Source organism: Boeremia exigua (assembly GCF_020726555.1).
Source record: "Boeremia exigua strain MPI-SDFR-AT-0100 chromosome Unknown C7974scaffold_7, whole genome shotgun sequence".
Taxonomy (NCBI): domain Eukaryota; kingdom Fungi; phylum Ascomycota; class Dothideomycetes; order Pleosporales; family Didymellaceae; genus Boeremia; species Boeremia exigua.
Genome location: NW_025763524.1, coordinates 1,292,753 through 1,312,789, shown reverse-complemented (window position 1 = coordinate 1,312,789; position 20,037 = coordinate 1,292,753). Strand labels below are relative to the sequence as shown.

Sequence of the window (20,037 nt, the reverse complement as noted above, 5' to 3'; positions counted from 1 at the left end):
CGGCGGGCGCGAGCGCGGGGGCAGCGAGGAACGGTCGCGGTCGCGGTCGTTGCGGTCGCCACGGGTGCGGTCGCTGCGGTCGCTGCGGTCATTCCGGGGCCGGTCGCTGCGTTCGTGGACCTGCGTGTAGAGGCGGGCGTGGGCGGTCACGGGACCCAGCAGCGAGCGCGCCTCGCACAGCGCGCACACTCTCGTAGCCTGGCGCAGCATCTTCAGTTGGCAGACGGCAGACTCGTCTGACGTCGAGTCGCAGAATCCTCGGGAACTTTTTTGGCGGCCGCGGGCCCATCACACCTCTACTAACTATAACTAGACCTAGCGCTAGCGGCACGGGTCTGCGAACGGTCGCATGGTGAATCGGCGTTTCCCTGGCAACTCCTCCACATGATGTTGACAACCTGCCTTGATTGACCCCGGCTGATCCTGGGCCACTACAAGTGCCTTATCTCGGCGGCACAGCCCATCCTTTCCTCTTGCCCTCGACACCAACAGAGCGCCGTGCTGCATCTGCCTTCGCTTCTTGCTCGCTGTGGAGCGTATCCTTATCGATTGTAATTCGCGTCTTTGTTGACGTTGCCGTCGCGCCGCACGCGCCCACGCCTTGAGGGCGCCATTCTTCACAACATTCCAGCTGCCCCTCCGCCGCTGTCCACCATGTCTCGCAACGAAGCCGTAAGTCCGACCCAGACGCTTGATGTGTCGTCCATGCCCCCGCGCCCGACGTCATCGCTGACCGCCCAGGTATCGCCGCTGCGCATCAACAAAACACCGACTGCCTCGCCCGGGAAAGGCAGTCGCCCGCTCTCTGAGATCGGGTCGGGTGAGCGCCGACGCAACTCTCCCAGCTTCGACCAGACAACAAAGGTATGTGCCCATTGTTCTCGCGTGCCTTGCCTCGTGCGACGCAGCCTGACGCCGCCAGCGCATGTATCTTGCCAAAGACACCTCCCCCTTTAGCTCGTCGCCCTTCCAAAACAGCCCGCGCCTGTTTTGGAAGGAGCAGACGCACTCGCCGCGTGAGCGCTTTGAGAACTCGGAAAACAGCCTCAACGAGGACGCCCAGCTGCCCATGTCGCCCAAGCGCAGCAGCATTGAGAACCTCAAGAAGCAGGCCCGCGTCAAGAACAGCGGCATCTTCGCCAAGGAGCAGATGCACGCCTACGACCCCACATTAGTACAGCCACTGGACCGACCACTGGCCTCTGGCCGCCCGCTGAGCACCCACATCCAGGGCAACGCCTTCGGGGGCGCCGGCCTCCACGGACTGCGCCAGCACAGCGCCTCGCCCGACAAGAACCGCCGCCGTGGTGACAGCATCAATAGCCCCATGCTCCCCTCCATCCAGACATCGCCCGCAAAGCTGCCCACGCAGTCCTCCTTCGCCTCGCCCTTCTCCTCGCCCACCAAGGACCGCCCCTCGTCGTCAGCCGGCCGCCCCTCGTCATCAGCTGGCCGCGCCTCCCCCACCAAGTCCTCTCTGGTCAACAACGGCCGCTTCAACTCGCCTCAGTACAACCAGGACTCGAGCGTGCTCTCATCAGACGACGAGATGAAACACCAGACCCCGCGCGCCCTGCGCCGCCACGCAAAAAGTGTGACCTTCGATGCTGCCCCCCCTACCATCACAGAGTACGAGCTGGTTACACCCGACCCGTCAATGGCCTCCGGCTCGCGGGCCGGGAGCTACGATGAGAGCGACGAGGAAGACGAAGGCAGCTTCGACCAGGACGACAGCTTTGACGCCTCGCTGGAGGACACCGAGAAGACGCCTGTTGTTCTTCCTGAGGACTGGCGCCACGTGAGCCCGGACAACGCAAACTCATCCGTGACCGACACCTACGACGACGTCTTCGACGGACGCGACACTAGCCCAGCGCCGGTCGCCCAGCCTAATGGGGCTTCCCCCAGCTCGCGCCGCGGCTCAGAAGGTTCTCCAAGGCCACTACCACCTCTTCCTGGCATGGGCCTGAGCCGACCGGACTCGACCACTGGCGAGCGGTCGCTGCCACCGCTGCCCCCGGTTTCGGGCTTCTCCAAGGCCGATCTCATGAGCAGGCGCGAGAGCTCCATGTCGCTGGAGGACAGGCTGCGCCTCATGAACTATGACGGTGATCGCGACACCTCCACGCCTACCCAGGAGAACCACCGCGACGACGTGGGAGTCCACGTGGATGAGCTTGATGACGGCGCATCGATTCTGACGGCCGACAACGAGCAAGACGCTTGCATCCCTCGCATCTCGCGTGAGTCCATCTTGCGCAGGGTGAAGAGCCAGAACTTCGACGACCGCGAGGACATCTACCCTTACGACGCCGAGTCGAGCCCTGGACGCAGCTACGGCGAGCTGGCGGACCTGGATCCTGATGTGCCCATCCCCTCCCGCGAGTGTTCGTCCAACTTCGATGAGACCGCCCACCAGGTTGTTCGCGAGTCCGAGGCCGACAGCGTTGTGGATGCCTACCAGGATGTAGACGTCGACGGCTCCGCCATCTCCGACCTCGACGATGACGAAATCGATCCTTACAGTCAGGACTTCGAGCGCGAGGGATCTGACAGCTCCGTCATCCGCCACCCCGTCAGAGACGACAGCGACGAGCCGGAGCTTGCTGAAGACGACATCAGTATCAGCCAATACTCAGACCATGCGGATGAGGAGCAGTACAGTGACCCCGAGCCGGTTCCAGTTTCAGCACCGGTTCCAGTGCCAGCACCGGTTGTCGAGCTGGCTGAGGAGCATCCTGAGACACAAGACACCATCGACAGCTCTGGTCCACCAACACCCACAGTCGTCGCCGAATCCCCGTCTGCGGCCGAAAGGAAGGCTCGCCAGAACGAGCTGTTCGCCAACTTTGACCGGGAGCAGTCGATGGACCTCAGTCTCGACCCGCTCAAGGCCTCTTTCGCAACAGCTCCAAGCCCTCTCGACACTGCACCCAAGTTGGAAGCCATGCGCGACTTCCTCGAGCGTCCTGGCACGCCCGATGCCGAGGAGGATGAAGAGGAAGACTATGTCGGCAGCCCTGAATCGACCTTCCGCGCTCCAGTCGTCATCTCGCCTCCTGACATTGATTCTGACCAAGAAATTCCCCAGCGCGAAGCCACCATCCGGGGTACTGGCCAACACAAGCTGAGAACTCGCCCGTCCCTCATCCCCGGCGAGATCGACATGGCAGCCACCCGCCGACAGGTCAGCGGCACCTTCCCCCCGCCTGTGCCTGAGAAGAGCAACAAGCGCCAATCTCTCAACTTTGAGATTGGACACGTCGACGACGACTCCTCTCAGCTCAGTATTGGCACCATGGAGAGGCGGATGCTGGATTTGGATCTGGGTGAAGACGAGAACGAACTGAGCTTTGGGCTTGACAACGAGTTCGACAAGATTATCGAATCTCAAAAGGTACACTCCCTTTTCCCTTTACCCGACTTTGCTCAATTCCCATCCACGCGGTCACACGCGACTCATACGTTGGAAGGGTTTGTGTCGAAGTACAGTCCCGCTAACACGCCTGAACAGAAGGGTTACATGATGCGAGAAAACAAGAAGGTTGTGGTTGCCAGCAGCCGACAGTTCAGTGATGAGGCGCGTCTGGCCGAGACCCCCGCTGCTATTGATCCTACCACTGGTGAGAAGCTCGCCAAGGCGCCCGCCCGCAAGATCAGTGGAAGCAAGCAGGCATGGACAACAGAACCGTGGAACGGCAAGGCTCGCCGCAAGAGTCTTCGAACTGCATCCGGTAGTCGCAAGGCCCCCCGCACGTCCAATGTTGCTCCTCCTCTTCCAGGCCAGGAATCTGCCGTGACTTCTGGTCTCGATGCTGTCAATGAGCAAGGTGACGAGGAGCTGGACGACGGCGAGGAGCGCGGTCGCGTATTCGTCAAGGTGGTTGGTGTCAAGGATCTCGACCTCCCCTTGCCCAAGAGTAAGCCTTCCAAGACTGTGAGTAATCCAACGCTAACCTCATTATAGACGAACGCACATGGTTTCAACTGACGCTAGACAACGGTCTTCACTGTGTCACGACATCATGGCTGGAGCTGGGGCACTCTGCTCCAATCGGGCAGGAGTTCGAGCTTGTTGTTCTCGACGACCTCGAGTTCCAACTCACCCTTCAGACAAAGCTTGAGCCTCCGGCACGTCAACCGGAGGTGTTCACAGCACCACCCCCGAAGGCTGTCACTAAGAAGACGTCTGGCTCTACTTTCCGCAGCCTGCTGTCTTCTCCCAAGAAGCGCAAGGAGCAGGAGCGACGCGCCCAGGAGGAGGCCGACCGTGCTGCCCTCCAGCAGCAACAAGAGGCCCAGGCCGCAGCCAAGCGCAACAAGAAGGCCACCGCGTGGGATCTCCTGCACGATCTCGTCGGCCAGGACGGTTCGTTCGCTAGGGCCTATGTCTGTCTCGGCAACTACGAGAACCAGGCCTACGGCCGTCCCCTGACTGTCGACATCCCCTGCTTCAACGAGTGGGCTGTTGATGACAGCGGTGTTAGCAGCGTCAAGAGCAAGCGCGGCGGTGTTGTCCGACGACCTCCTTACCGAGTCGGCAAGCTTACTGTCCAGCTTCTCTACGTCCCCAAGCCAAAGAACGCGACCGACGACGACATGCCCAAGAGCCTGAACGCTTGCATCCGCGAGCTCAAGGAGGCGGAGGAGGTGAAGAGCAAGACCTGGGAGGGTTTCCTCAGCCAGCAGGGTGGTGACTGCCCATTCTGGCGCCGTCGCTTCTTCCGTCTGAACGGGACCAAGCTGACGGCGTTCCACGAGACAACGCTGCAGCCACGTGCGACCATCAATCTCGCAAAGGCCACCAAGTTGATGGACGACAAGAGCGCGCTCAAGCAGCCATCGGCCACGAAGAGCGGCGGCCGTCGCAAGTCGGCGTTTGCCGAAGATGAGGAGGGCTACATGTTCGTCGAAGAAGGTTTCCGCATCCGTTTCGCCAACGCCGAGGTCATCGACTTCTACGCCGACAGCCGCGAGCAGAAGGAGGAATGGATGAAGGTGTTCTCCGAGTGCGTTGGGAAAGACATTGCCTCCGGCAAGGCGTGGACCCACATGGTGCTCGAGAAGGAGCGCGCAGAGAAGGCACAGAAGCCAAAGTCCCAGAGCGGAGCACCTGTGCTCGACACCAGCCGTCGACCCTCCCACGGCCGCACGCAGTCGCATGAGGTGTACAGCAAATCAAACCCGTCGAGCCCTGCCGTGCCATCGCACGCGCGGACACAGTCGTTCGCGCCCACACCGCCACCCAAGGAGCGCGACCCTCGCATGGCGCCTGCGCCTGCACCGCGCCCAAGGCCGCAGACACAGGTGCAGCCCGCCACGGGCAGCAACAGCCGCCGAGACCAGGTTCGATCGATGATCTTCTAAGCACATCCTGCACACAGCATCGATACTCCATCGCTACGCTTCCTCTTGGATATTCACTTACATGCTTCTTCGCTTCCTGTAGGTTCTACGCAGACTCCGCCTGCGGTTCGCGCGCCGCCTGCGCCGCCGAGGTGCTGTGCACTCGGCGTCGCTTGTGTAGGGCCTGTGGCTCGACGCCTGTTTTGCTGTCCCGGTTTCCTGGTGCGAGTCGAGACAAAAGCCCCCTCGGGGGATGTTGATGTCGGGGCGTTTCTTACTATACCTGTTTACTCCATCCCCGCAGCTGTTTCTCTTTCTTTGGACACGTGGTTTTGTGTTTTGCGTTCTGTTTGGGCGGATTTAGTATTGTTTGGCGTTTTGGGTGTGCGGCAGGGCGGGTGGGAACGCATCGATGTGTAATGCAGCGAGGTCACGACTACGGCTTTTCTGGTTAATGATGCTGATGCTGATGCTGATGCCGGGATGAGGCGCGTTTAGAGGCGAGGTGAGGAGTGAAGGGAAGGAAAGAAAGGGTGAGGGGAGAATATACGAGTTCACCCACTGCTGCCGTCTCGACTTGCTTATAAGTGATGTGCTGGTATCACGACCATGTAATGTACTGACGTGATGAACCGGTGATACATTCTCCTCGCTCGCACACCCCGACCGCCGCACTCCCAGATTCGCGATCGTATTATGGAAAGGATCGAGGCCCTTGGAAAGAATGTAGTAGTTTGCTCTCGAGAGAGCTCTTGCTACCTCAAAGTGTTCACATTCCAACGCCAATCTCAGTGCACTCCATCACTATTGATTCCAGCCACGGCTCGAAGGTGCCCTGTACATAACCCCTCCCGAAGCACGGTTCCATGCAACTAGACCCCGCAACGTGCCCCCCCCCCCCCCCCCCCCCCCCCCCCTCCTCTACTACCCTGTACATTCACGTTGGCATTTATGTTCATAACCTGTTGTTGATTGGAGATTGTAAGCAATTAGGTAAAATCTCGTTAAGATAGAATAGATCTAGAGTAGTTGAGTAGATCAATAAAGGTTTCTGCTTTTGTTAGGGTGTTGTAACTACGTATATACAGTCTGTCGTAGTGTTTGGTGAGAGTAGAGTGATGAGTTGTTTGGTGGTTGTTATGGATACGGATGGGTGGGGGTGGGGGATGTTAACTCGGACTAGGTGATTGCGTGCGTGTCTTGGTGCTTGTGAGAATATGTGGATTACTGTAGCTAGAAAACAGAGGTGTGCTTATAGGTAGTAAGGGCCTGGTTAGATGTCCTGCACAGCAACAACGCGGGATTTAATTAATAATAGGATAGTTTGTAAATTGCTACTATAGTACGTACCTACATTGTCCCACGGTTGTAAGGGTCTGCACAAAGCGCCAACAATTACAGGGGTGTAGTATGAACTGCAACCGAGTAGAAACAACCCCAAACAAACCCAAACAAACACACTCTGCCTGATATGCGAATGCCTTGAGAACGACTACTTTGGATGCGCCGAGGAAGACCACACGTTCCCTCTTGATCGGCAGGGAGAGAATGTCATGTCGTGAGCACAAGCCGACTACCAGCATCTAGACGTGTTGAGTGTGGGGAAGCATGTGTAAGTCGAGATGCGGAGCGCACCGGGCGCGAACAGGGATCGTAACGGACATTTAATATACATCACAGTGTCTATTTGCATCGAGATCCACGTTTAATATTTCCGTGCCTTGTGCGTTTAGAGTTGTTGAGTCAGAAATAGGGTATATGTATGCATCACTCCCCCCCCCCCTCATCCAGCCCCTCCACGCTACACGCTACACGCTACACGCTACACGCTACACGTCCTCCCTCCGTACTGGAAACGGCACGGGAGCCGTCCGCGGCACCGGCGGCACCGGCGGCAGCCGCCGCACCACCCCCGGCGCCCCGAGGCCCAGCACCATCCCGTCATCGACCACCGCCTCCGCCACCGCAACCGCAGTCCCCGGCTCCTTGCCTGCTGTAGATGCGACGCTGAGCGTCTCCATGGCGATATCGTCGCCGTAGAACTCCCTCGGGGCCTGTGCCGACGGGCGCCGCGCCGCCTCGCTCGGGCTAGAGTGCGCGTCCGCGGTAGACACCACGCCGACCACGCCGTCGATGCGCGCCAGCGCGTCCAAGTCGCACGCGCGCTCGCACCGCAGGGGCGGCAGGACCGCCGGGTCGAGGGTCGCAGCGATGCGGGCCACGGCCAGCGCGTCGAGGGTGCGCGTCCAGCCCGGGCGGCGGTACAGCGCCACCGCGCACGCCAGCAGGGCGGCGACGTGTAGCGCGAGGATGATGGACAGCACGATCTGCACGGCGAGTGACGGGGCGGGGCGGCGCGCGGTCCAGCCCTCGGCGGTGTAGAGCGTGCGGCCCGTGTCCGCGGGCCAGGGCAGGACGCCCGCGGTGTGGGAGGTGAGGGCGGCCTGGTTGGCGAGGAGGACGGCGGCGGTGATGCGGGAGGAGGTTGTTTGCGGGTTGGCGAAGGCGGAGAGCAGACTGTCGAAGGACTGGCGGAGGCCGAGCAGGTTGCGGGGGCAGTAGTAGTGGGCGACGTTGGTGGGGCGGAGTCTGACGAAGGGGGTGCGGTCGCAGAAGGGCGAGAGGAGGGCGGCTTGGTCGGTGTGCGAGGCTGCGAGTTCGTCGGTGGATTTGTTGATGGTGAGGTTGCGGACGGATTCGGCCCACGAGAGGGGACCGAAGATGGTCAGGGCCGAGGTCATCAGCGGACCGGCCATGTAGGTGTAGGTGGGTGGATCTTCAATGTTCTCCCTGGGGTCAGATACGCGGACTGCACTACCGACAAAATCGTCCCTGTGATGATCAGCCAAGTAACAATGGTGCAATCGAGGTGTGGGACAAGATGTACTTACACTTCCGACGGGATGTACGGCGGGCGACGGTCGGAAGTGGCGGTAAGTTCCTGTTCAAAGTAGTCGTGGTACTGGTATGGCACCTCGCGGCTGGGCCACTTATCCAGCAACGGACCAGCTTGGCCTCCATTGTAAAAGTTGCCGAGCTCAAAATACCCCCTGCTCGTCTGCGCCGTACAGTGTATCACCCCATCGCGCGAATCATCGCCAAAGCTCTCCGAGACGTACGTCTCCGCGTACCTGATGAACAGCTCTTCGGTGATCTCTTGACGGTTGCGACTCAGCGTCCAAGGGTATGTCCCCTGATCGCCAGGTGCGCAGACTTCCAAGGTGCCATTCCAGCGCGTTTCCCACGACTCGTAGTTGAAAGAGGCTCGAAATGGGTTGGTGCCGGTACAGGTCGAAGGGAACGCGGAGGCTGTCAGATTGGTGCATGAGACAGAGGAGTTGAGGCGCATGATGTGTTCGCGCAGGACACCTGTCGTAGTGTCGGCAGGTAGAGCGGCAATCCAGACTTGCTGGTCGGCGTTATCAAGGTTTGTGGGGATACTCGCCCCGTATTTGTCCTCCGCTTGCCACATGTATGAAATATCTGAGCCACGCGTGTATGAAGACAGATCACTGCTGATGCGCGGTATGATAGACGACGCTGAAATGATCGCCATCTGTGCTGGCTCCAGGTCAATCCCGATTGACTGAAACGCTAAGGCGGGCTCCCGGCTGAGCGCATCACAGCGTAGCATGCCGTAGTCGCGTTCTGTGATGAATCTTGTGCTCGCGCAATTCGGAATACGGACATCTTCCCACGGCACTAGAATCTGCACCAGCGGGTGTTGGATAGCACCTAACTAATCAGCACTGCCAACCCGTGTGTCTGGTCGAACTCACCAAGGAACACCGTGACCGCACCCAGCAGGAAGATCCAGTTCGCTGACTTTTCGCCATCCATGAGCGTCCGGGGAAGAGCTGCCCAGTCACACCACACCCGGTCCGCGAGAGCAAATAGCCGTCTGACGCTCATCTGCTGGCCGGCATGTCTCCTTTGGGCGAATAGCACTGCCACTTGCGCAATGACCGACGAAGTGACACTGATAGCAAAAATCGCTGCAAAGACGTTCATGATCGGTATCGCCTTCGCCCATCCCTGCATGACCTTATAGTCCTTGTACGAGAAGCCTGGTCCGTAGGTCCAAGACGACTTGGTCATTGGCCGATAGACGAGAACCAGAGTAACAACCCATGGTATGACCACGAGCGGGATGTAGAAGGCCAGCAGCAAGAACGCGCGCTTATGAGTCCGCACTGTCGGCTTCTGCTTGGGATCCGGCTGAGGACGCGGCTGGACTTGGCGCACATGGTCGTTCATCTTGTCGAGCGTCTACCGAGAGGGTAGTCACGACCGTAAGACTGGGGAACCACGACATTGTAAAGCTCTTGACGGTTGTCAACTCGTACGACGGGTCTCGCCTTGCCAAGTTTGGAGGCGTAGAAACCATTTCGCTTGCGTCCCAGTTAAGCTGTTGGATGCCTTAAATTCGATATCGTTATCGCCGGTTACCCGTACTCGACTTGGCATCCCAGCCTCACCCGCGCCTGCACAGCAAGAATCCTCCGTCTTTAGACTGTGCACCATATACAAAAGCGTCCAAGTCGTTGCAAAATTGCTCTTCTACACTCTGCCTTGCGCTTAGGCGTTGTCGTGCACAAGCCTCGCCGTGCACAAGTCTTGCCATGCACGAGCCTCTTGTGTAAACAACTGCCCCTGTATGCTCTTGGCAGTCTGAGATAGAGTACCACCGCAGGTACGTCTGGGTCGCTGGGCGAAGGATCGAAGTATCTTTGACTCAGCCAATCGCTTCTCTGGACATGAATAGAGTCTCCACTCAAGCACCAGTAAGGAAGCTTCCGTTTATGTTATTGATCCCTCGGTTTTGGTCTTGCTGCTTCGGTGGCTACCTGAACGCTCCTTGTCAGTACAGGTGATGGGTGGGGTCATGTAGGATGCTCGTGGGGCAAGCATGAGGCTCGGCTTTGCAAGAGGTCGGTTCCTACATGGAATACGATGGATACAGGGGTATCTACGGAGTGTTAGACAGAAATACTCCCATGCGCAGTTGTCGCTTCTGGGCCGCAACACAGGAGTTGAACAGAGTCAGGATGCTCGTGGGGCAGACACGAAGCTGAGCTTTGGTGAGCGATTGCAACGCAGACGACGGCATGAGATTGGCTCTTGCATGAAAGACGGTGAATATCAGGGTATCTACAGAATGTTAGTGGGGTGGCAAAGACACACGTACTCTTACAAAGCGCTCCTCCAACCCTAGCCCTCAGCGACTCCGCAGCTCACCACCCCCCAAAGCGCCTCTCGCCCCCGCCAAAGCCCCCAAACGCGCCCTTGAAGCTCTCAAAACTCTGCCCCGTCCCTGCGCACTCGCTCATATCAGCCTGCTCGTGCGCCTTGGGTAGCCACTCCCTGATCTTCTCCTCGCGATTGTGGTTGCTAGGGTGCGTGCTCAGGATCTGCGGCGGACCGTGCTGACCGGATTTCTCCATGCGAGCCCAGAACTCCATTGCGGCTTCGGGGCGGTAGCAGGCCTGGGCCGCCATCAGTAGGCCGATGTAGTCGGCTTCGGCTTCGTGTTTGCGCGACGCGGGCATGGAGAGGAAGAGCTGCAGGATCATGTTTGCGCTGTAGAAGGAAACGTCGAAGGCGAGGGAGGCGAGGATGGGGATTAGGATGAGGGGAGCTTGGGACATGCGTTCGCTGTTGGATTTAGTGTGAGAACTCGCATGGCGCGTCTTGAAGCATGGAGTCTGAGGGAAACGTACGCGGTATGATGCGCAAGCACATGCGCAATCTCATGCCCCAGCACCGCCGCAACCCCATCCTCATCGCGACAGTGCGGCAAAATCCCCGTGAACACAAACACCTTCCCACCCGGCACCACAAACGCATTCATCTCCGGGGAATCAATGACATGAACCTCCCACTCCATCTCGGCCAGCCCGTCGCCCTCCTTGAACGCAAACGGTAGCAAGCGCTCCAGAACCCTCTTCACCAAGCGACTCCGCGGATCCGCGTCGTCCAAGAATCTGCCTGCATACTGCTGCTTGATCTCCGCGACCGTCGACTCGCCCAGCGCGGCTTCCATCTTCGTAGGGATGAAGTTGAAGCGCCGCCGCCCGGACACAGGGACCGTTTCGAGGTTGAGCACGTATACTGTGCCACCGCCGGCGGTGATTAGGCCCACGTCGCGGTAGAAGGTGGGCCGCGCGGCCCAGTTGGTGAAGAAGGAGGCGATGCCGCCGCGGGCGGAGAAGCGCTGGTACTGCGGGCGGCTGCGGCCGAAGGGGAGTTTCTGGTAGGTGCGGAAGGGCACATGGTTGAAGGTTTGTTTGGGTTGGAAGAATGTTTGCGGGAGCGCTCGGGGGCGGATGCGATGCATGGTGGTGGATGTGGGAGTGGTTGTTCGAGAGGAAGCGAACGAGTGCTGATTCTATAGGCAGCGAGAGAGTAGTAGTTCAATAGGCAGTGAGCGAGTAGTGACGTCGAAGTCCGCGGGAGTGCCAAGAAATCCGGGGAACCCTGGATACGGCAGACACAGAAAACAGTCCACTGCGTCGAAGGGACAGTGGTTCACGCTCATATTATCTACTTTTAAAGATCCGAATAATACTGTACATCGATGGAATCTACTTGCGTGCCCTTTCCAGGCCAACGCGCAATACCGACAAAGGCGCCGAAGCGCATCTCAAGAACCATATCCAGCGTTAAATCAATATGTGTGTAGATACTCCTTGCGCCGTCTTTATATGCTGCCCCCGTGTCGTGCGCCATAGTAGTCAAGAACGATTCGTGGCCACGTTCCAATTCCTCCCGCCGTCACGTCGTTGAATGTGAAAGTTACATGGTCTTCCTGGCTTTTGTCCTCCTCTTTGGTGGCGTGTCCACATCCACGCTTGTGCTCATGCTGCTGCGCTGACTCCTGGGTGTCGAATAGCGCTGCATGATGCTCTTCTTCAGCATCGTCCTCGACTTGCTGTGTTTGAGCTCGCGCTCCTCCTCCGGGTCGACGAAACGGTTGACAGTGCGGTGGTCGAGAACGCGCTCTTCTTTGTCGTGCTTGCCTTCTTTTTCTGTCTTTGGCCACCTGAAACCGTACAGCTTCGAGTGGCGCTCGCACCGCGGGCACTCTTTGCGGGTGTTGTAGCTGTCAGCTTGGACGAACATGTCGTCGCACGTCTGGCATTCAACCCATTTGCTGTACTTTGCCGAGAGACATGCGCTGCTTGTCATGTAATCGCCAGGCTTGCGCTTGTTCTGGACCCACCCCTCCGGCACATCCTCGGCTGTGAGTTCGATAGGCGTGCCGATGCGATTCTGATAGTCGTTGTTAGATTTTGAACGTGTTGTGCGTAGTGTTGGGTAGTATTTGCGTTTGATGATTTGCTCATGCTCGCTGTCAAACTCTAAGCTGTCTGACAGTTCGCTGAGTTCTGACGTGCTATCGTCGTCGGGGAAAAGAAGGGAGGGCAACGGGGCGTTTACCGTTGTCGTGGTGGATTGCGTTTTGAGCGTGGCTACGCCTAGCGTAGGATTCTCGATCAGGACTTCGGCTTCGATTTTGATCTTCGGTAGCGTTTCCGGTGAATGCTCATCATCGATGGAGGTCGCGTCAGTCGAATGTGCAGACTTGGGTGATTGTACCTGCGACAAGGGGCTCGTGCCGCGCGACGAGCTGGTTTCATCCATACTCATCGTGAGCGGCGTAAGAAGACCGTCGTGCTGCAAGTTGTGCATGTCGCGCGCAACAATCGGAGACGTCGATTCTGATTCCTCGATGCTGCTGACAGGTAGAGACGATGTGCTGTGCGCCTTTCTCAACGTCGCCTCTCGTAAATGTTCAGAAGCGCGCTGTTTCGGCTGAGGCGACCTCTTCATGAACCGGCCTTTCTTTCGCGGGGCTGGCTCCTCTGATTCTGACTTGCGCTTCTTGCTCTGCTCCTGTGGTTCGTCCTCTTCTTCTTCGTCTTCACTGTCTTCTATCCGCTTCATTGGCGCCCAGCCATTAACGCCTCGCTCCTCGCACGTTTTGCACAGACACTCTTCGTTGTTCTCGCCAAAATAGTCTTCGCCATACGACACTGTGATCTCGTCGCCTGCTTTGATTGGCTTTGCGGCGACAATCTGCATCCCATCGTAGCCCTTGGTTGAGAGGCGTGCGTTCGCGTCGCAGTCGTGATTGGCGAAGCGCGCGGGCCCCAGAAACAGCGAGCGCGTCTTCTTCCGGCTGGAGATGACGAGACTGAAGTCTTTGCGCGCCAGTTCCAGCCTCTGCTCCTGCTCTTCGGTCATGGCGACCTGGACGCCCGTGAGATACTTGATCTCCTCGCGCGGGTTGATGTTTCTTCGGGCGGTGATGGAGGCCTCGTGCTCGGTGATCATGTAGCGGTTGGTCGTAGTGACTTCGAACGGGCAATCCGGCAGGTAGATGTTGACGTATCTCTTCAGGTGTCGCTTGAACTGGTCCTGGTCTTTCTCGTCCTTCATGTTGGCCATGAACTTGCGCAAGCCGGGCAATTTGAGCAACTCCAGGACGGCCTCGGCGCAGTCCTTCTCCCAGATGGCGTACCTCCGCACGCGATCCGCGATGTCCTCCTCATGCATGCCTCGAGACGCAGCGAAGCGCCCGCCATGGTTCTTGCGAATGGTGGTCCAGTAGTAGACCTGGTGCGCCTGTCTTAGCCCAGCTGCTCTCCTGCGTGCCGCGACCGCCCGGGCGGGCTTCTGCGAGAATGCGACTCACCTTGTCGACCAGCGCGTCAGTAATCACGTCGTCGTATGAAGCCAGCTTCTCCAGCGTTAGGCCGCCCCTGACTCCTCCAATTTGGCGTGGCATGGTGCGCAAAGAGTCGCGGTAAGTCGCAGTAACAAGGACGGGTGTCTATGGCAAAGCTGACGGCAGCATAAGGCGACACGAGGCCAGGAAGCCGAAAGGGGTGGTTGGGGGCGGGTGGCAGCCAATAAGCCGCTTTCACCTGAAGGAGCGACGGCGACAAGGGACAATGGGCGCCAGAATGAAAGACAATAGCAGCACAAACGCTCCACGGGCTCACGGGCTCACGGACGGGCAGGAAGGAGCGACGGCGCACAAACGCAGCGAAGACCGGGATAGCGCACGACACTCGGCGCAAACGAGGCTGGGCTGAGTTGGGGCCGGGGCGGCAGCAGGGGGCCTGGTCCGACGCTGTGAAGCGTGGGCAAGCGAGCGCTAGCACTGCCTAGCAGACGGGAAATGGCCGGCGGCCGACGACATGCGAGGAAAGTTACGCTGGGCGGCACCACCACCAGCACACGCCGCACCGCAACCACGCCATTGCCCCGGAGGAGCCCCCACAGCCGCCCACGATGATCCAGCTGAAGGTACGCGGCCCTGCGCGCTGCAGCCGCGACGGCAACTGACGCGCGCCAGACTCTCGTCAACTGCATCGACAACTCGGGCGCCGCCATCGTCGAGTGCGTCAATGTCCTGCGATCGAAGCGCCCGGCCAAAGTCGGTACGTAGTCGCGCCACGGGGCGAGTCGGGCGGCCAGTGCTAACACGCCCAGGCGACCGCATCGTCGTCGTCGTCAAGAAGCAACGCAACTTCGGCCCCGAGACGGGCAAGAGCGTGTCGGTCAGCGCGGCGAACAAGGTGCGGAGAGGAGACGTGCGCCACGCCGTCGTCGTGCGCACCGCGAAGAAGTGGCAGCGCCCGGACGGCAGCGTCGTCAAGTTCGACGACAACGCCTGCGTGCTGATCAACAAGGCCGGCGAGCCCATCGGGTCGAGAGTCAGCGGCGTGGTGGCCGCCGAGCTGAGGCACAAGCAGTGGTCGAAGATCCTGTCGCTGGCGCCCATGCACGTCTAAGAGGGAGATGCCCATGCACGTCTAGGAGGGAGATGAAGAAACGGGGATTGCATTTTATGGAGTATAGGAGCGCAAGGCCACTGTAAAATATGTGTATGCCATTGTATCAATACCCTTGGGTATCAGAAGACTAGTTTCCGGGACTCCGCGCCGTGTGTCAAATCAAACGCCGGCCAAATGCCTGTCAAATGCCGCATAACTCATGACGTGTGCGTGACTTTACCGCAGCCGCAGCAGACGTAGTAGAGGGCCTGGAGTGTCAGGCACAGTCTCACAAGCTGAAGGTGCACTTACCATGCCCGTGATCAGGGTTCGCTGTTGCGACTGGAAGAAGACGGCCTCGTTCTCGCCGCAGGAGCACTGCTTCTGGATGCGCGGTAGCTGGCCGCAACTGTTAGCAAGCAGGTTCAAAAGAATCAGGCTAGCAACAGAGGGGTGTGCTCAGGAAAGGACGTCTTCCATGTCCTCGTCATCGAAGAAGTCATCGTCGTAGACATCATAGTCATGGTCCATGTAGAACGGCGGCTCAACGTGCGACGGCTCGTCCTCGGCCTCGAGCATGTAGCCCGGGGCCCAGTCTTCGCCGCACACGTTGCACATGATGTCTTGCCCGCACATGGTGCAGCATGTGACCTCTTTGTCCTTTTCTTCAGGGACGAAGTAGGCGACATTGTGGGCAGCATGTTGGGCAGAGTTCTGGGGAGAGGGGTCGGAGAGACCAACCGTAGGATCCTGCGCAACCTCTGCGGTGACACCAGCGGTGGCGCCCACCGTCGAGGCGATTTCGTGCCTCATGACGCACGCCGAGGGAGCCTCTTCGGTGAAGGAACATGTCCTGCAGGCGAACAGCAGCTTGTTCTCGGCCTTGTCTTCGCGGGGAAACAGCAGATTCGAGCTGCGAAAGTCAGCAGTTGGGTGCCAAGGCAGCGCGGCCGACTCACCAGTCGGAGCAAAAGCGGAAGAGGATCTGCTTGTTGGCGTCCTGCGCGTCTTTGGGGGCATAGTCAGCCTCGGCGGGGGACGACATGGCGATGTGGTGTGCGTGGCGTGGAGTGGAGTGGAGTGGAGGAGTGGAGGAGTGGTGTAGTGGTGTTGCGGTGTTGCGTTGGATTGTGTGGGCGGTGTCGTGAGGGCTGCGGATGCGCTGCGAGTGCTGCTGTGGCGCGCGGTGTTGCTGGGCCGATGGTGGCGGGACTAGGCCTGGCAAAACGCAGGCACCGGGCGCAGACAGCCTTCCCCGCATCCCAACACCAGGATACACCACGGCCAACCTCACGCGCACCCACGCTCCGCAAAACTGGTCCCTGCCCGCTCTGCACTGCGCGCTGCCCCATCACCCCCATCCGAGCCCGTCCACTGCCAATTGCAACCATGGTAAGCCGCCGCGCTGCTGGCACGCCTCGCGCGCCTGCGCCGCGGGCTCGCTGTTGTCTCTGCGCCGCTAATGCCCGCAGTCGTCGAGCGAAACTGGCCTGCCCGAGGGCTGGGAGATCCGCCGCTCCAACAGCAAGAACCTGCCCTACTACTTCCACGCCGCGACCAAGGACTCGCGGTGGGAGCCCCCCGCTGGCACCGACCCCGAGAAGCTGAAGCAGTACATGGCCGCCCACCACAGCTCCAAGGGCGTCGCGCCCGCCAACTACGCAAACTCGGGCGACAAGATCCGCGCCGCGCATCTGCTCGTCAAGCACAGAGACAGCAGGCGCCCGGCCAGCTGGCGCGAACCCAACATCACCCGGTCCAAGGAGGAGGCGCGCGAGCTCATCGACGGCTACGAGGCCCAGATCCAGGCGTACGAGGGCACCACGACTGATAACGGCGCGGAGCCCAAGTCGCTCTCGGAGCTGGCGACGACCGAGTCCGACTGCAGCAGCGCGCGAAAGGGTGGCGACCTGTACGTGCGAGCCTGATGTGTGAGGGATGCATGCTGACGCTCAACAGGGGCTTCTTCGGCCGCGGCGATATGCAGAAGGAGTTTGAAGAGGCCTCGTTTGCGCTGGAGAAGGGGCAAGTGAGCAAGGTTGTGGAGACGGCGTCCGGCCTGCACTTGATCCAGAGGTTTGCACCACTCCGCCCGGCCGACGCTGCAGCACTGACGTATCGCACAGATTGGAGTAGGCCTGCACGAGAGCGTGAGGCAGGACTACATGGACAGCACGGGTGACTTGAGTGACATGTGGTACGAATGCAGGGTGTCGCGGAGGGTGCGCTTGACAGGCAGTATGGGAACGTGGCGTAGACCCTGGCCACGGCAATGATGCCCAACAGACGACTGCTGAACCGACGCTGCGCGGAGGCTGCGCGGAGCACGCGTCGACGTGCCATACTAGCAGCTGCATCACAATGAAGTCAACGTGTCCAGCTTCGTTTGTCCACAGCCCCCCTCAGCCCTCCCTAACCGCCTCAGGCAGCCTACAGCGACCCAGACCTCTGCCACTCTGGACCTGACGACGCAAAGCCGCAACCAGCAATCAAAGTGCGGTGCCCAAGCCTAGGATGCGGGGAAACGGTAGCTCGACAACAGAACCATAGTGGGAACTCTCCCAACAGCAGGTCACCTATGGTTGCGTAGCGTCATCGCTTGTGTGACAGGGACCAACGCCGCCGCCCACATATCTCACATCAAGCCAGACGTCTGGATTGTCTCACGCGTCCCAGCAGCGAGCTTGTGGCACCACGCAGTGCGCGTCGCGCGGCCGCTTCCTGAAACGGCGCACCTCGGCCGCACTCGAGCATTGCGAAACGCACCTCAACACGACAGTGTGCATGCCTGTATACGATCTGGCGACGTGCTGCACGTTCACTGACGCCCGCCAGGGTGCAAAAGCTTGGTACGGCACCCTCATCCGTGTCCGGCATCCCGTTTGGCGCGTCCGACCCGATCTTTCCCGTGCTGAGAGTGACCTATCCCGGCTGACGTAGCGTTGGCCCGGCCGTGCCAAATCTCGCAGTACCAGCGCACAGCCATTGTCTGAAGCAGCCAAACCTGGCAAACCACTCATCGCTGCGCCTGCATAAGCAGCCCGCACTGCGCTACCTGGTTTGGGGTACGCGCGCAGTCGCACATCATTAGGTGCCGCAGCACGCGCAGCAGCTGCCTGCGCGCCGTTGACCTGGGCAGCAGGGCCAGAGTATTGGGCTGTCATCCCTGCAACCATGGAACCTGGTGTTCCGCCTCAACTTGTTGCTGAACGCGCGCGTCGCCGCATACGGAACATTTCACCGCCCGATCTGCCTTTGTGCGCTCTTCCATAGGTCGGCCCTTCCCGCTTGGCGGCACCGCCACCTTCACCCGCGGTCTTTCCGGAGAGGCTCTTGCAAGCTGCGACCTCATCCACTGATACGTCACATGGAAAATAGCGAGATCCCATCCACCAAAGAGTGGATCTTACCCACAACCACCCCGACCTCCACATTCCTTTTATTACCTGACCTCTCCCGCGCGCCAGTCTCGATTGACACCCCAACTGCGATCCCTCGCCTTGCAGCTTACAGGGCTCCGCCCAGCTCATACTTTATCTAGAAATTTCGCCCTTGCCAGTACAAATAAACACCGCACCCCCTCGCTTTTAACTTCAGTCTATCCGGCCGGTGCACTAGCTTAACCCTCATTCCCCTCACTCTATTAAGTGACACTAGTTGTCGCCGACTCCAACGCTACACAACATCGCACCCCATCATGGCTAACCTGGCTGTCGTCAACCCGCTGCACGACTCTAGGTCGTCGCGCCCTCACACTCGCCGCAACTCGACACGTCGGAGCTTTGCGTCTTCTCTTTCTCGCTCAAGCTCTTACCTCGACTCGCCGAGGACCGCTTGTCCCCAGGACGGCGACGCCTTCGCCTACAACCCAGCTCACCTCAAGACATGGGACTGCCCCCAGTCCACCTGGGACAGTCTCCCCAACTCCGTACAGAAATGTCTCGCCGCGGTTCAGCATGCTGGCGCGTCAGCCTTGACTGGTGTGTAATTACTATTTTTGTGCCACTATCGAAGCGCTGCGCCATTGGCCGCACTGTTGCGCGATATCCACCCATGTAAGAACGCATGTTGTGCATATCAGGCTAACCCACTTCAGGCTTCGAACGTCTCCATGAACACCGTGAGGTCTGCGATGGTTCACGCACTGACTCGAAGACGCAAGAAGAAGAGATCTTGGTCAACCTAGACGAACTCCGTAGGCAGAAGTTCCGGACTACCAGCAATGCTAGCAGCATCTTCATGTCCGACGTTTCTTCGCCCACCTTCAGCGGGACACCAGCATCAGACTCTGGCTCTGCCTCTCCCGTTCCCTCCACCTTCTCGCTCTCGCAGTCTGCGTCCAACCCAGCTCCTATCTCTCTTGGACCGCCAGAGCTCGAGGCCAAGCGCACACCGACCCGCGAGCGCTCGTTCTCCACCCCTCTTGAGCCACAGGACGCCAAATACGCCTCCGAACTGTCGTACTTGCGCACCGAAGCCCTACCCCGTCTTCGTCACGCCGGCCACAAGGTCGACACGGAGTGGTACGAGGCCAAGCGCACCGGCTCCGTTGCTGCCGAGGATGCGCAAGTCTTCGAGAGCTGGTGGAGCGAGATAAAGTGCACCATCTTGAAGCTCAGTGAGCACGGCAAGCGTCTTGCGGAAGCCAACGGTGTGACTCCCAACGGCATGGGCTGGACTGCCCCGTAGTCGCTATTGAGGTGGGTTTTCCTTTGTCTGGTCATGTGGAGCAGTTCACTGAGATTGTCAGTCTCTCCATCATGGCGGCTTGGGTCGTTTCTTACTTTCCATCAGATTGACACCACATTTCACTTCTTTCCGCTTTCACCTAGGGTATATGTTTCTTCCAGCGAGGAGTTGGGCTCGGCATGTACCGAGAGATGCATTTGCACGCAGACGGCATGTA

The 20,037-nt window shown here is 59.4% G+C and overlaps 7 protein-coding genes across 7 annotated transcripts; 4 read left to right on the top strand and 3 right to left on the bottom strand.

The window, feature by feature from the left end:
* The first annotated feature begins 346 nt into the window (after positions 1–346).
* C7974DRAFT_455830 (GTP binding protein-like protein Bud4) lies at positions 347–5,552 on the top strand. The gene is made up of 3 exons (XM_046145987.1): positions 347–864; positions 923–3,920; positions 3,968–5,552. The coding sequence occupies exons 1-3, from the start codon at positions 655–657 to the stop codon at positions 5,365–5,367; spliced, it is 4,608 nt and encodes a 1,535-aa protein (XP_045996366.1). The 5' UTR covers positions 347–654; the 3' UTR covers positions 5,368–5,552.
* Positions 5,553–7,980: 2,428 nt separating this feature from the next.
* C7974DRAFT_203234 (uncharacterized protein) lies at positions 7,981–10,070 on the bottom strand. Its single transcript, XM_046136819.1, has 2 exons — positions 9,126–10,070; positions 7,981–9,081 (listed from the first exon to the last, which is right to left on the bottom strand). The coding sequence occupies exons 1-2, from the start codon at positions 9,601–9,603 to the stop codon at positions 8,234–8,236; spliced, it is 1,326 nt and encodes a 441-aa protein (XP_045996365.1). The 5' UTR covers positions 9,604–10,070; the 3' UTR covers positions 7,981–8,233.
* A 510-nt stretch (positions 10,071–10,580) lies between these two features.
* Positions 10,581–11,683, bottom strand: C7974DRAFT_414081 (peptidase family M48-domain-containing protein; the record flags this gene model as incomplete). Its single annotated transcript, XM_046143777.1, has 2 exons — positions 10,581–11,001; positions 11,067–11,683. 2 exons carry the CDS (start codon positions 11,681–11,683, stop codon positions 10,581–10,583), a joined length of 1,038 nt encoding a protein of 345 aa, XP_045996364.1.
* Positions 11,684–11,791: 108 nt separating this feature from the next.
* On the bottom strand, positions 11,792–14,446 carry C7974DRAFT_337618 (histone-lysine N-methyltransferase SET9). Its single transcript, XM_046139216.1, has 2 exons — positions 14,045–14,446; positions 11,792–13,965 (listed from the first exon to the last, which is right to left on the bottom strand). The coding sequence occupies exons 1-2, from the start codon at positions 14,135–14,137 to the stop codon at positions 12,142–12,144; spliced, it is 1,917 nt and encodes a 638-aa protein (XP_045996363.1). The 5' UTR covers positions 14,138–14,446; the 3' UTR covers positions 11,792–12,141.
* Positions 14,447–14,646: 200 nt separating this feature from the next.
* Positions 14,647–15,149, top strand: C7974DRAFT_434615 (ribosomal protein L14b/L23e; the record flags this gene model as incomplete). The annotated part of the gene is made up of 3 exons (XM_046145001.1): positions 14,647–14,661; positions 14,711–14,795; positions 14,848–15,149. The coding sequence occupies 3 exons, from the start codon at positions 14,647–14,649 to the stop codon at positions 15,147–15,149; spliced, it is 402 nt and encodes a 133-aa protein (XP_045996362.1).
* A 712-nt stretch (positions 15,150–15,861) lies between these two features.
* On the top strand, positions 15,862–17,313 carry C7974DRAFT_312408 (uncharacterized protein; the record flags this gene model as incomplete). Its single annotated transcript, XM_046138363.1, is given in 5 exon segments — positions 15,862–16,137; positions 16,154–16,230; positions 16,364–16,523; positions 16,604–17,043; positions 17,091–17,313. Coding segments are annotated over 5 exon segments (1,176 nt in total), but the record flags the coding sequence as incomplete, so codon positions are not given.
* Positions 17,314–18,568: 1,255 nt separating this feature from the next.
* Positions 18,569–19,937, top strand: C7974DRAFT_203033 (uncharacterized protein). The gene is made up of 3 exons (XM_046136817.1): positions 18,569–19,111; positions 19,228–19,831; positions 19,926–19,937. Exons 1-2 carry the CDS (start codon positions 18,829–18,831, stop codon positions 19,818–19,820), a joined length of 876 nt encoding a protein of 291 aa, XP_045996360.1. The 5' UTR covers positions 18,569–18,828; the 3' UTR covers positions 19,821–19,831; positions 19,926–19,937.
* Positions 19,938–20,037: the final 100 nt, after the last annotated feature.

Coding starts and splice junctions, on each gene's coding strand:
- C7974DRAFT_455830 (XM_046145987.1), top strand. CDS start 655: ATGTCTCGCAACGAAGCCGTAAGTCCGACCCAGACGCTTGATGTGTCG. Junction 865..922: donor GCTTCGACCAGACAACAAAG/GTATGTGCCCAT, acceptor TGACGCCGCCAG/CGCATGTATCTTGCCAAAGA. Junction 3,921..3,967: donor CGACCTCCCCTTGCCCAAGA/GTAAGCCTTCCA, acceptor ACCTCATTATAG/ACGAACGCACATGGTTTCAA.
- C7974DRAFT_337618 (XM_046139216.1), bottom strand. CDS start 14,137: ATGCCACGCCAAATTGGAGGAGTCAGGGGCGGCCTAACGCTGGAGAAG. Junction 13,966..14,044: donor CTGACGCGCTGGTCGACAAG/GTGAGTCGCATT, acceptor CAGGCGCACCAG/GTCTACTACTGGACCACCAT.
- C7974DRAFT_203033 (XM_046136817.1), top strand. CDS start 18,829: ATGGCTAACCTGGCTGTCGTCAACCCGCTGCACGACTCTAGGTCGTCG. Junction 19,112..19,227: donor TGGCGCGTCAGCCTTGACTG/GTGTGTAATTAC, acceptor AACCCACTTCAG/GCTTCGAACGTCTCCATGAA.
- C7974DRAFT_203234 (XM_046136819.1), bottom strand. CDS start 9,603: ATGAACGACCATGTGCGCCAAGTCCAGCCGCGTCCTCAGCCGGATCCC. Junction 9,082..9,125: donor TGCGGTCACGGTGTTCCTTG/GTGAGTTCGACC, acceptor CTGATTAGTTAG/GTGCTATCCAACACCCGCTG.